General features: G+C 37.6%; 1 protein-coding gene across 1 annotated transcript in view; it reads right to left on the bottom strand.

Moving 5' to 3' along the window:
* The window catches only part of WNK1 (WNK lysine deficient protein kinase 1), a 104976-nt gene that overhangs the window by 69481 nt on the left and 19857 nt on the right, over window positions 1-15638 (bottom strand). Inside the window, 1 exon segment of the mRNA XM_074902121.1 lies at window positions 295-467. Within this exon segment, the coding sequence (XP_074758222.1) occupies window positions 295-467 (173 nt within the window).

Here is a 15638-nt window from a genome sequence, read left to right as displayed (position 1 = left end):
TCTGAGAAGTGAAAATAGAGCATTGTCTTCCTGAGCTCTCAAAATCTGCAAGTTTTCTGCACATGCTTATTAGGACACCACAAGGAAGAATCTGACAAGCTTGCTAACTTAAAGGATGTTCTACCATACCCTGCAGTGATAGTAAGACACCTCTTAAACAAGAATATCCCTACAGAAGGTTAGCCCTCAGCAAAAGGGCTCTGTTCTTATCCATTCGGAAATATGATCTATCTCTATTGCTCTGATTTTGTGCTAATGATTCTTAAATGTTTTGACATGCCTTAATTTACTTACGTTTTCAATGTTCCAGATGTCATGAGTTCTGTCACAAGAACAATACACTTTTTTCCTTTGACTGTAGACTCCCAAGAATCATAGAACCTGACAATATTGGGATGCTGAAGCCCTTTCAACATCCCAGCTTCCTCTTTAAATCTTTGTCGCTCTGACTTGGACAGCTTCCGATCCTAATGAAAAAGAAAAGTTACATCAGAAAGCTTTATTTCTTACTCGGAGAAACAGCAGGTTGAAAAACAGTCGGGTACACTCAGTGAACAAGTAAGAATCAGCAGTCTTAAATGCTATTTGGTTTGCAATTACCCTTAAATACTCTGTTTAGAAGACAGTCTATTACAGTCTTTTTAATCATATATTTTTCTTTACAATCTGATTGGTCTGAGGTAAAAATTGCAAGCCTGTAGATTATGTCCTCTTCCTGTTTCCTCTTCCTCTACTCTTAATAAATTTAGTCATTGCCTGACTTGAGGTGGAAGGGGGACACAATGTCCTCAATTAGTCAAGTGTTCAAGAGTAGACAAAATTGGATCATTTAAAGCATCTCATGTTGTACAAAACAACAGTATTTAGTTATTCCTATGTGTATAATATCCAGACCACTGGTAACAGTTGGGATTAACCCTTTGTATAGGAGGTAAAGCACCAAACCTCTCCAACATATACCATGTACTTATAACTGTAGAACATCAAGTAAATGCATTGGATTTTCTCTGATTAAAAGCATGGCCTCATCATTTAGCAAGTTTCCTGTAATCTAGCATCAAGGAAGACAAAAACATAATTCACTAGAGACAGAAAGCAATCTTTTGGCCAGAGACAGATCATGAAAAAGCATTCCTGGACAACACTGTTGTATTATCTATCGACTGGTTATCAGATATTGTCAAGACTTTGAGCACCTGTTACCAGAATAAGCTGCACATCAAGACAAAACAAGTCCCTCTGTGTCATTCAGTGTTCCCATCTTACCAGTGCATTACCAATGCACCAGTAAGATTGGCTGACTGACATAAATTGGATTCACATGCAGTTTATATCAAAAAAAATAAAAACAAAACACTGCAGGATATAATTAAAGCCCAGAATTTTAGAATCATTGTTTCTAACAGTTATTTAGGAATAACCAGTGACCTATTTGTCAAATCTGAGTAATAATTTTAAACCACTTCATATTTCCCTTTCAATTAAAAGGAGGTAGTAAAAACATACCAGGTTTACTTATACTGCTCACAACCTCCTACTGTCCTCCAGGCAGTAATTCCTCTTCCTTTGTTTACAGGTAATGTGTTCTTCCAATATAATTCAGCCATGCCAATATCAAAACCATCCTATATTTACTTAGATCATTAACTTTTTCAAAGAGGTTCACAGAGTATCTTTGGGCCTGGACAAACTTCATTTCCAGATGAAGCTCCAGTTTTCAGAAGTGTAAAAGTCTTCCAGGTGAAAGGTTGAAAACAGGTTTGAAATTACCTCAGGGATTAGTATCTTATCAGTGCCTATGAATGTCAAATACACACATACTTTTACAGTTCTTAGGACGATGCTAAATTCTTAAGCCTCTCAAATTTAGTCTATAGGCATCAAAAGCATTCAATCCTGCAACTATTTCACACTGCAGAAATTGGCACTGCCACCTCTTCTCCTTCATAAGCATACTTACACAAATAAATTTCAATATAACATGTTTGCAGACACACTCTGCAAACATTTAAGTATTCATGTCTACTTAGGTGTTGGGGTTTTATTAAATATGGAAGTAATACTTCCCTTTGAGCTATCCTACCCATCTGATAGCTTCTTTCATTACAATAAACAGAGCAGCACAAGTTCTGTTCAAAACCAGTTAATCTTGACTACTACAAACAGCTGTGATACAGAAAAACAGTGAGCTGCAACTGTTATCAGTCAACAGACCATACACACACACTTCTAAAAAACACCTGATGCTTCAAACAATACAAAAATCACAACATAATCATCCTTACAGTAAAATAAAGCAGTCTTCTCAGCCTTTACACTTGATCCATATAATCCACATTTTTAAAAATGTACCGCTGTCAATCAAATTATTATATATGGTTAATTATAAAAACAAAGCTGCAACAGTTACTTTTAGATCACTATTAAATTTAGCCATGTAATGTGAACACTTGCATTCATTTTTATCCAAAACCTAGATTTTAGATATACATTTGGATTCTATTTCCTTTATTTCGTGCATTCTAACAAGTTACCTACCACAAACACTACTAACCAGTGTTAGACTACACTGGCCAATTAAATTCTCACCTTAATCTATGCAAACCTAATCTCCCTTAAGAGCCTCACTCAGTTTTCCCTACCACTGTACTACCAGCCCCAAATAGAAACTAACAAGTGCTAATCACTCTTATCAATGAACAGACTCTTAACAGGCATGCATATTTTGACTCATTTCTCTTTCTGGTCACATCAGTGGTAGCATCATGTTCCTGCAAACATTATCTGTGACGTTTAAACCAGATAATAAACACTTCAGTGCTGGCATTAAAAAACAAAAACAAACAACACACCAAGACAGTGACAATATACTAATTCAACACTACTTTGAAAGTCACAGTGCCCTAATGATCTGGGACAATGCTGGACACAAACACAGGCCAACAAACTTCACCCACAGAAGACAGATACATTTTTTGCAACCAAGGAAATGCTGCATCCTTTAGTAGCATACTGCAGCAGCAAAAGCTAACATTAAACAGACCTGCAAGAAAAAGACAGAGAGGCCACTTGTTTCATAAGACTAGCAATGCATATTACCATTAACTACCCTTATTTCCTTGGATACAGAGCCCATATACTCATCCACAACAGGTTTTTTATATTCTTTTCCTAAAGGAACACTAATGCTAGGTAACAGAAAAGGATTAACACACTTTTGAAAAACACACAACCCTAGCATTCAGGAAAATATTAGATCTCATGTACAATTATACCACCAAACCTGTATACACAATGACTGGTTATACTTTTAAGAACCACATTCTAATGCAGCCTGTAAATAGCTTACAGACTAACATGCAATTTAAAAATTACAAGTACATTTTCAAAACTTAGCGTATTCCATACACCAGAATTTTAAAATATTAGACAGTAAGACCTCCTAAGACTGTGTAGAGATGAACTAGAACAAAGCCCATCCCAAATATTATATTTTGGCATCCTTTGAGCTGTTAGTATGGACAAATGTCACAACTTTATGCTCTTTCTTGTACAAAGATGCAATTTAAGCAGCTGCAACTACTAAAATACTGAGGTAAGCAAAAAAATAGAGTACCATATATAATTGGGGAGACTGAGACATGGTGCTACCAGCCATATTAGATATGAATAATTGGGGAAAGGCAGGAGAATGAGAACATCTTATCACATGAAATCCACACACAGAGCTGCTGTACAGCAGAGCTGTAGCAGAGAGAAAGAAGCCATCACCACTTAATGTGAATTTTAGAAAGCATTTTTCAAGAATTTGGGAAGGGGTCAGCTTTTACAATCTGTTATAAGTGCATACTCCAAGAGATTCAAAAGCCCAGATGAGTCTTTCCAACAAGGCAGCTACTTGGGGCAATACTCAGATTCCACTGTGGTCTTCGAGCAGGAGGCTGCCGGAATGCAACACCCTCACCTCTATCTCCACCTTTAAAGTAGTATCAAAAAGTTTGTGGCACATCATTCAAAATAAGCACTCCTTTTGATTAAATTATCTTGAAGATGAATCAAATAAGCAGATCTATCCCCTGCAGCCTTCTTCCTATAAGTCACGGTCAACATAGGTATATAGATGGATCATTTCAGCATGTATTCGCTGCTTTCATCTGGAAACACAAATACAGGTCTCACAACTTCAAGTTCCAGTATCACAAAGATTGGTTAAACAAATTCAATGTTTTCTTTTATTTCTATTTTATTTTTAAATCAGACAGAAACTAAATAGAGAGACAGATAGGATGCTTCTCCATAAGCCTAGGAAACTTGAACAACTTTAAAGAAATCACCACTTTAAGAACAGTTAATAATATATGGCTTGATATCCTATCCTTCAAAGACAAGACTGTTTTGGAATTCCTACTAACAAAATTAAAAGATGGATACCCTCTCTCCTTCCCCAGCCTTTTTACCACCATAATGAAACAACCTTAGGCAGACAAGACAAAGTCCTAAGTCTAGAAGTCAGCAAATCACATTCTTGTATCTCATTTAGCACATGCTGAGCAGATATAGCCCAAATATTTAAAAATATACAAAGCTGCCCAACTGTAGGAGAGCTTGCTTCCTAAAATGGATTTAACCGTCCTATAAAATGGCCAGCATTGTTCTTCCTGAATTGATAGCTTCCCCAGAGGACTTAAGTGTCACATCCCAATCACTGGGCTGCCCTTCGAACAAACTGAAACAGATGCATCAAGCCCACTCTGTTCATTTCATTCATTCCTTTCCACCTACATTAAATTATTTTGACAAGCCAGGATAAACAGCAAGGCTTCCCAGCACGTGACCCACAGTTCTGCAGTGCCAGGGGCCTGAACAGAGACAGGCAGCAAGTGAAACAATTGTTCAGCTCAGAACGATTCAAATAAGCTTTTCTTGGCTGTTTCCATTTATCCATGTACTTTCCCTCTAATTTCTTTTGGTCAGGAAAGAGCTCTCAGAGGTGTTTACATTATTCAATATAAAACAGGGATCTTGGTCATTCATGATAAATCAGGTATAGGCATACTCTTTCACCAATATACTTGATTTACAGGAGCAAGAATTACACACAGAACTGTTACTATCCTCTTTCTATCCCTGTACCTAGGTGCCTTACATAAATTAAAAAAAAACAACCCAAAACAAACCCCCACTCCCAAGACTACCTATTGTACCGAGCCACAAAAACAAGGCTCATCAGTAAAAAATGCCTATATTGCTTTGGTGATTTTTTTTCAGCCAAAGCTTAATATCTATTCAGCAACATTAACAAGGAAAGAAAATACATTTCTGGCACCTAAATTAGATTTCAACTGGGTTGATCACTTAGCCATTTAGTTTACTGAGTGATTTCTCATACGTTTTCCTTTCTAACTTTCCACAGTCCTTCTGAGTTCTGTCTTATAAACATCATGACAAGAAATGACACATCTGCAAAGCACGTCACACTACCGCAAGCAGTTGCAGAGTCTGGCTCAGACCCCTGAAGCAGCCGAAGAGCCGCCTTAGCAAGGCATCATACTCTGCTCAGGCCATTTGAGTCTGCCTTTCATTCAACTAAGGGTCTTGCCCCCACTGTCCATTTTTTACTGACACCAAATGGCCTGAGCTAAATTCTATGACAATCCAGATGGCATTAAATAGACACAGTTATGTATAAGAAACACACTGCACTTCACTCTCAAATGCATGCTTCAGGATAGCAAGCAAGTGAATAATAAGAGAAATACTCTACATGCAAGGAACTAGATCTGCTAACTCATGCTATACACATCCACAAACGTAACTTTGTTTCTTAATATCAAGTAAAATTAACATAGTCAAAGTGCCAGGGAACCTTTATGTACAACAGAACAAATCTGACTTGAAATGTTTCCATGGTGTCCATCTTCTACAAATAAGTAGACTCACAGGTGACAGAGGTCAACTTTAAACTGGATTTTTTTAAAAAAGAAAGGCTTAATGTGTGAACTGCTACACAATTTAAAGAGCTGTTCCTTCTTCCATAATATCAGGAAGATGACCAATAAAGAGGAAACAAAAAGACTGGACACATTACATGCCACGCACAGGTTTTACTAGCTTTTTGCATATTCTGTCACTAGATCCAGAAATTCTACATAGCTATATTGTAGGGACAGTTAGTGGGTTGTTGGTTTGGGTTTTTTAAACTAAAGCAACACTATGTAGCTTTTTTCCAAAAGGATGCACTAGAAAACACACAAGAAAAATTAGCAAGGAACTGTCTTCAAGTGGTACGATCTGAAAATGTACAGCCATGACAGACTTGAAATTGCTGTTGAATTATAGATAATCTGAATCACAATCAAGGTAAATTATATCTATCTGTGCTGAGGTTACACCAGGGAGCATTTTATCAAGCTTTCCCAATGTCTGAAAATGTAAGGGGAAGACACTGCTGCTCCCAGCCTATTATTCAGAAGAAGAAGTAGTATACAGAAGAGACAAATGTTCTTCTGTGTGCATTTCTGCTGCATATGAGAAAGGCTTTGCAAGCCTTTTAGGCAAGGTTAATGAGGGGTCATCAGAGGAGAAGCTAGCAAGATTGTGCTCTGATATTCAGCACTGTTAATGGAACTGAGGCTTTGTGGGCTGCTGTGTTCTCATCCTGAAAAAAATCTAGCAGTTAAGAGGAAAAAAAGAGCACAGTGACCATTGAGCGAGATTAACAAAGTATCAACAAAGAATCCACTAAATTTAAAAATCATCCAGCATTACACATTCGGTGCCTAGAAATGGAAATCTCTGTGCATAAGAACTGCAGCTACTTCTCTGTGTCAACACAAACCACCTCAGACTTTTCCAGTGTTAAAGACTAGGTAGAGAGAAAAAATGAAGGGAAGGAAAGAGACTGCTCAAAATGCATCCCTATACAGCAGCAGGCATGAAAATTGGTCAAGGATCTGCACAGATCCTTACACCAGTATACCTTTCTGCACACCACTGAATGCAGAAAAAGTGGTTAAATGGAGCTGAACAGCTGCTGTTCCAAAAGTATGCATCCAGGCTAAACAATGACAGTTCTCTCAGCTGCTCCTCATAAGACATGCTCTAGACCCTTCACCAGCCTCGTTGCTCTTCTTTGGACACGCTGCAGCACCTCAATGTCTTTCTTACTGAGGGGTCCAAAAATTTTCAATCCCTTTCTTCCTCACATCTTAGTTTGAGGATGGAGGACAAAGTTCATGAGGATGGGTAGCAGAATGAAAAGAAATGCCAAGTTAACACTTACAGAAAGTATAATTTCACATTGCTGCTTGGTAAGTCTCTACAAGAAGAATCAATTTTATATAAGCTACAGTCTTTGCATGCAAAATAACCTTGAGAAAGATAACACTAAAGTATAATATATATATCCAACATAATGGAAAAGAGTAGGCTTGAGACAGTTATCTATTACACCTTTTAAAGTTTCTGATTAAGGTAAATCTTTTTTTGTAGGCTTCCTCTTACACAAGGTATTAAAAACACTTTAAGTTTCAGGAAAGTACACAAGTAGTAAACTTAAGTGAAAGGTTGAAGGGTTATTCACAGTAGTTGTACAGTTTCCTGGTGAAAGGCATCTACCTGTACATTCTCTTCTGTATTTTTATTTCTGGCATTTCAATGCACAATAGAGTGCAAAATTCATTAGAAGATGCAGTTAGTTAAAAACACACCAAAAATTAAAATTGCTTCTTGTCCTTTCTCTTACCATTGATAAGGTAAATGATAAAGCAAATATATCCAAGTTTATTGCTGCTGCTTGAAGATCAGAACTAAAGAAATAAATTACACATCACGACAGAGATTATACTTGGGTAAACGGATGGTGGGAGTAAGAAGAGGAGGGAAATTAAACTCCCAATGATCCGACAGAAGGGGAACAGACAAGCCTTCATCAGCCAGGATTTAATCTGAAGAAGTCAATTATACAAATCCTGAAAGAGTCGATACTTGAGTAAGCTTCAGAAAATAAGAAATATAACTTTGTGTTAACATTGAACAGGAAGTATCTGCAACTAAAGCCTAGGTATGTGACTGAAAGATACAGTACTGATCCCCATTTTATCCTGCAATTGTTTGTCAGTTTTGATGAAGCTATGATTCATCACCAGAGGGGAAGGGGTGAGAACACCACCAATAATTATATTCCTCTGATGTGGTCACTTCCCACTTTTACATATGTGGTAACACCTGTGCCAGCAGCAGTAGTAGCAGCATCTAAGACACCTGGTGGCAGCAGTGTCATAGGCTTAACCTACACCTGAAGAAACATCCTCAGCAAGACTCCCAATAACAGAAAAGGCATCATAACTGAAGTCTGTGCTTGCCTGAACCAGGTTCTGGCATCACTGAACAAAACTGACCTGTAATTAGACAAAATTATACGGTCCTTCCAGGTCTTCATCTGGAAAAAATAAAGTTGGGTAACCCTTAAGTTTCCAAGATCCCATAATTCATGCGAACATTCAGAAGTAGTCTACTGCTAATGCTGTTACTGATGTACAGGAAGGAATAACTAAGAACATGCAAAAAGAAGTATGTTTTTAAAATATAGGAAGTTAGGAACACTGCATCAGAGATGAGTTCACTAACTTGGTGAGATACAAAGCCATTTTGCCTTAACTTCCTCAGTGTGAACAAATGGCAGAAGTGGGATCTGAAGTGTAAGGAGCATGCAAATGCAACATGCATCACAAACACAGCAGCAGAAAACCACTTTTGCTTCTCCTGCAGGACAATGGTTGATCAGAATGTTTCTTCCTTATCTAACATCACAAGAAATCTTAATGCCTGACTCTCAGTAGCAAAGTTTATCTTTTGTCACAGTAGCACTGGGGGAATTTTTATTTTCAACAATGTCAAACATGACTACTCTGATACACTAGTGCACTTCAATATCATGTGCAATACTAGATGGAAGGCTCATGACCAGTTCTCAGAGACAGACAGATGCAAGCATGCTGCTTAGAGACTGGGGCAGCCAGCTATACCTCAAGTCTGTTTTGAAAAGATAATGACAGAGAAGAGAACATGTACAACTCCAAAAGGGCTAGAATAGTCTGTCTGTCTGACAGGCTTCCAAAGAATTCAGCCATTGTAGATTTTTAGGTTTCCACTTAAATTTTAGTAAGTATGAATAAGATATACCTGACAGTAGAGTGCCTCACTTTTCCCAGGAAAATCAAGTATCAGCAAAATTGTACCACCTGCGAGTCTCCGTTAGCTTGTTTTTCAGAGCTGTGCTGTGTGCGAATATACACATTAATACAAGCCTACACTACTACTCTCCCCATACTCTCACACCAGCACAAACATTCATAAGCAAAACAAGTAAGCCAAGCTGAAGAACTGAGCCAAATTCCACTTCCCCAGAAAACAGTTACTAAGACTGATCAATACATTGCCTAATCCCACAATTTCCTTTGGGAAACTTGCACTCTTCAGAATCAGCCATGAAAACTGCATAGTAGCTTCAGAGTAAATTAAGAACTATACTCATACTTCTATCAAATCGTTTATATATGTCCCTTTGCTCTCCACACAACCAGTAAGAGAAGAATTTTAAACAGTAGATATGAAACCTATGGCTTAGACATGACCTCCTCTGGAATCTCTCGGGTCCTCAGGAATCTGGTCTAAGAAAGGCAAGCAACTGTTTAGGCTTCAGTCATTTCTATTCTAGGGTTACTCAAGGCAGCACTTGTGCTTCCTGACACAGAAGTCTGGAAAAAAAAGATGGCTGTAAGTTTTATTCAATTTATTCATCCTGAGAGGCTGAACATAAGGAACAGTAACCAAAATCCTGGGCTATACAAAAATAATCAGTATTATTTTTGAGATAGAGCGTTCATCTATTTATTTCCACTTTAAAATTGTTATTTGATCCATGAAAGATAAATGGATAAGTTTGCTATCTGATACCAGTTCACAATAAGGCTTACGCATATTACACACAGCTTATTACAGAATTGAAGTGTTAACTGAACTGAATTCTTGATGAGCTATTAACCAGCTGGAGCATCTTGTCACTTGGCTCAGATGGCTCATTAAAAGTTTTGAAGCTCATGTCAGTTCTCATTTTGCACTGAACTGATCGCTTTGTCAGTGAAAGGGAAGGTACAGCAAATCATCTCAGTTTAATTTTACTATGAAAATCCAATTCTCCATTCAGGGGTGAGAATACTGCAGGAAAAAAGCATCCATAATCCATTCTGGTTACCTTACAGATTTATTAACAATTGTGTCAAGAGAAACTGTAGCTCTTTGTTTCATATATCTCTGTATGACCGTGAGTCCTTTTATGAGTAGGTACACATCTACAACATTAGGGTGAAGCTTTAACTGATTTTGATACAGGCAAATCAATTTAGAGTATCAAAAACATATTACAATTCTTCATTCTATATACTTCACAAAGCTAGTGGTGAAGGGGAAAAGTTAGCTATAATCACTTTTCAGTATGTTGGAAAGTTGAATCAATATGCTGGTTGGAAGCCATGCAGAAGTGTCAAGATTTACTAATAACAAAGTAGGAGGTACAAAAAAAACCCCTACTAATGTTCCTGTGCCTCTGACTAGTTCCCTTGCAAAAACCCCGGCATAAAGCCTAGAGGCAATAAACTTAAATTGTCTATGCAGGTATTTAAGCAGCAGCCCCTGCAAGGCTGCCCCCTGCACTACTACAGTTGTAAAATGAACTCACATCAGCCTACAGTACACAATAGCTTCAAGTTTACATATAACATCAGTATATATATTGCATATGCAGCCTGATCACACCAGAGAAGTTACCCTTCTCAGTTTTGTTTCTTTTTCTGCAAACACATCCAAAAAAAGTACTACTTCTACTTTACAAAATTGTGGATTACTATCAGTTATGACAGCATAACATACGAAGTGTAGGCCAAGTACTGGCAGCCAACAGAAAATCCTTACAATAACCACTGAAGAACTCCATGCCAGATATCTCTTGTTCAGAGATAGATCTCTCATTCAGTGATCCTTCCAGGATTCATCATAAACCCCTCAAATAATTACCAGGTGTTCTGCATGTTCTTGCAAGATAGATGAAATCAAAAAGGTATCTCCTGTAGGGAAAGACTAAAGAGTTCCATAAACAGTGAGTTACAGGGGGTTACCAAAACTTGCATTCTAGATGAGGTCTCAGGAATACCTTATGTAAACAGTAGTATTAGTACTGCATTTCACGAACATTAAAGTCCTAAGACACATTGGAGTAGCGCTTCTTTTTTTTTTTTAAGCTTCACTGCATGAATGATGCAGCTTTCCTGTGATCTACCAGAACGCCCACATTCACCTCAGAATTCTCATAAAGGGAGGCGGTAATAATTTTTCCATGCTTACCTGACAGGTTTACTTACGAAATCAGGTTCTCTCATCACTTGCATGATTATTGTAGACTTTCACAATGATACCATATACATTAGAGACACCTACGCTTACAATGCACCATGTACATCTTCCTTGGCAAACACCACACAAGATGGAGATCTAAAAAGCTACTCACAAAGTCAGAAATATTTCAGACAACATCAAATGCACCACTAATATGTAAATTTTAAAATATGCATATTATCTTTCATAAGAGCAAGGAAATTGAACATAGATGAGTCAGAAGAAAACACTCAAACATTTAACAGTAGGCAAGTGGTATTATGAACAATGAAGAATACTGTCATGAGGAAGCATACTCTGCATCCAGAAGCATAATTCGCTTTACTGTTCAACCGTGAATTATTTTAAAATTAGTTCAAATATAAGAGAACAGTGTAACTGAAATGCAGATGGAGCAATCAGGTCCTATTATCTAAAGCAACACAAGATATAATACATCAAAACAGAGTGTTTTGCTGTACAGTAAATCAAGGTAATACGCACACCTTGGACATAAAAAGGCTATCTTTGTAGAAGTTGGGAAAAAAAATCCTTAAGTGTTGGACTGACCTACAAGAAAAGGCTAGTGCTGTAAAACAGCCAAGATGAAAGATTATCAACAGAGGCATCCCCAAGGTGATTCAAAGCAGACAGCTAGGGAAAGTGCTAGAGAAGTTTAAGATGAATATTCAGGATTTTTTTCTTGGAATTTGGGGACTACATATGGTAGTACTGCCATTGACAAGATTAGTCTGTATTAAACTAAGGGTTTGTTCTGAAGAATACTACTGGGAATATCCTGCACTGCCAGAGGACCATCCAGGACCTGGAAGACCTCAGATACTCACCACAACCTGTCTATATATCAGCTATTCAAACTGTTACAGCTTATCCAAAGAGCCTGTTTCTCATTATATTGTGCTTTAGTCACATACTGTCTGTCCTTAGTCTTCAGCTCAACTTCAGCTCAACTGTCTGAACAGGAACACTGAAGGAATTTCTTGAAGACAAACTATAATGCCCAAGGATGTCATAATGCAAAGGGCCTACCTTAAATGGGTCATCTCAACCTATAAACAGGCTTTCTTGTTTTCAGTTTACCTCCTACTTTGTCACACTGAAGAACTCTACCTGCAGTTCAAAATTAATAGTTGTGAAGTAATGAGCATCAGCCAAGAGCTGAAAACATCCAAATACTCTTTTCATACAGTGAAGTATCTGATGTTCTGTGCATCATATACCAAAATTATTAATCATGTTTAACATTGAAAAAGTTTCCTTCGCTAAAAAGTTATCTGAAAACATTTTTAGCACCATGGCTTGGACTGAAACACACACTGAGTCTGCATACACAAGCAGCCCTGGACACTGGCATTCAAATGAAAGTGGTTTGTCACAAAAGCTGCAAAAGTGTCTTGGTACTGCATCCTTTGCTTCAGTGGCAATAACTACACTTCTGTGGGGATAAAAGTAGATTTGAGACATTCCAAATTTGTTTGAATTAAATTCCTTGCCCTACCACACAACCCCAAACAACATTCTAGTAAAACAATTTTAATTAAGCTAAAGACAATATCACAAAGGTAATAGAGATTCAGACCTGGGTTTAGTCTCAAATCCATAGTTACTACTTTAACAAGTATGCAGGCTTACTCTTGCTAGAGAGATCAATCAAGAATTATCTCATCCCACTCTTGAGACAACCAAGACACAAGCCCCCTTTTTCACAGGCAGAGACAGGACCCAGCTAGATCTCTGGACAGATATCTAATAGAGCAGCCATATTAATTTTCAGAATAAGAGCCTTTTGTCCAACTATCAGGCAACAGGACATGAGCAGAAACAGGACTAAGTCCATATAAGCAGCACTCTGGAAGCACCCAAGAACCAGCTCCTTCACCCAGACTCTGTTGCCACTTTCACATTTTCTTCAATTAACTCTGAAACAATCCAAGTGCCAAGATAAACTTTCCAATCAAAATTCTAACGTTTGGATGCTTAGTAACTGGAAATATTGATGAGAACCTCACTGATTCCTTCTGAAGAGTTGCGGATAGCATTATCATTTTTCCTCCTTGGGACCCTACCGCTACTATATAATTTTTCTACAGGATTGCTAGAATCCAAACAGGAACTTCAGGACTTTCAATGGACAGCTGTATGAAATAGTCTCTTGTGTGTCCAATTTTAAGACTTCTTGTGCTAAGGGATCAAAAGGTGGCAGTGTCATTAGATAGTTATAAATCCTCAAAATACAAGAAAATTCTTAAGACAGTTTTCTTGTTACCACCACAGGGTTTTGTGCTTAGAACTTTAAGTTTCTTAGTCCGGGCCACAAAACTGAATTATTACAAAAGAGGCTGAGAGGGAGGTAAGTACCAACAACTCCTCATTTTCTAATCATTTACCTATAATGAGGACCAAGTGTAAGCACCTGCTGCTGCAACACCTCAGAAATATTGGAAATAGGCTTCAGTAGCCAGTAACAATATTAGACTACAGAGTAGCAAGTTTTAAAACTCAAAATCTAGGATTAATTGCACGAGTGTTGATACTTAACACCCTGCCATTTTGAAATAGGGATGAGACCAACAGGATGTCCAACGAGCAGGAGTTGGACAGATGAATCAGTCTCAGAGTTACAGTCCTATCTCCAAAGCTGTTAGCAGGCTGAAAAATTTATGAACAGGCTTCTTCAGAATGGTTGCAACATATCTGTCCATCAGAAACAGACATTCCTCCTGGTGATTTCACTTCGCAAGTAATAAAATCCAGACTGCGCTGCAAACAAAGAACTGCAGTTCCCCCCCACTTGCTCTTGCCCTGAGCACTTTGGCTACAGAGGCTGATAGTTTTTTGATGCTATTTTAATTTCTCCTATGCTTCCAACACATGTTGGATCTCAGAGAAACTTTCTTGTAATCTATTTCAAAGTATGCTTTCTCAGACAGACCTAGTCCATACTTCCACACCTTCTGTTGGAGGTTCACATAACCAATCAGTTAAGCTCTACATGATAACAAACTAATGCTCAATACAAATCAAACTAAGATAGCCTGAGCACTTTCAACATACTAAATTGCTGACTCAGTTCAAACGACTCCATTTCAGAATCAGTCATTCATACAAGGTGGAAACTGAAATTTGTGCCACTATGAACTTTTTATCTCAACTGACTTCAGCACACTTGTGTCTAAATAAGGACTTCACGAGATCTATTAGCAGTGATGACCTTTGTAGAAATAGGATGCGTTTCTCCAAAATGCATGTTCTTTCCAAAGACAGACAGTGGAATAGGATGGTATTGTAAGAACATGGTGAAATCTTAGCAACATAGAAGAGACTATAGCTGTAAGTACCCAGAATTTCATTTTTTAAAAAAATGGAGAAAAATTTCCAGGTAATCCAAGGGATAACAACTTTTTCCTATTATAAACTCCTGCCAACTCTTCTTTCTAAAGCACTTTCAACTTTCCACTTCCCAGGAGGGGCAGACAACATTAGACATAGCACAGACCCAGTTCTGAGCTAATTAAAAAGGAATTCCCATACAGTGTGCTAGATACTAAACACTAGACCAAACTAAAAGCAGTCAAGTACTACCACTCCGATTACGGCTGTGTTTCAGTTTATAAGCTTGTTCCATTTGCATACATTTCTTTGGAATTTTATTTTTCCCCTCCTTCTGCACAAAGACTACTATCATTAAGAAAAACCCCACAAACATTTCCCTAACTCTGCAGTCTGTATCAGTGTGTTTGCTGGTGGTCCTATTGCACTTAAACCCTGAACATCAAAAGCTTCGTTTGATGTGAAAAATCCAAAAGGTATTTAAAAGATCAAACTGTAAACATATAAACTCCTGTATTTTAAAATACATTATATAGAAAAGGATAAAGACGATTGCCAAATCTAGTAAAAAATAGTATCTATATTCCATTCTATCCGAATCATTTTTCTCTCAAGGATTGTGGGAAAGCAAACAGATTTTGACAAGGGCATTTGCTTTTAAAATAATTTTAAAATTCACTTTGCAAGATCCAAATTTACTGTAACTAAAGCCATCTGAGCAGTGTATTTTCACAGATGTTTCCATCAGAGTAACTAAAACATACCAGTACCAAAGCTAGTTCTCTGTTATCTGAACACTGAGGTTAATAGCTGCAAAGTTGGCTGCTCTGCAAAAATAAAGGCTGCTGTTCCAAAAC

The sequence above is a fragment of the Athene noctua genome, chromosome 3, assembly GCF_965140245.1.
Source record: "Athene noctua chromosome 3, bAthNoc1.hap1.1, whole genome shotgun sequence".
Lineage (NCBI taxonomy): Eukaryota > Metazoa > Chordata > Aves > Strigiformes > Strigidae > Athene > Athene noctua.
The sequence above is the reverse complement of the archived record's forward strand: the minus strand, read 5'-3'. Positions and strand labels throughout refer to the sequence as shown.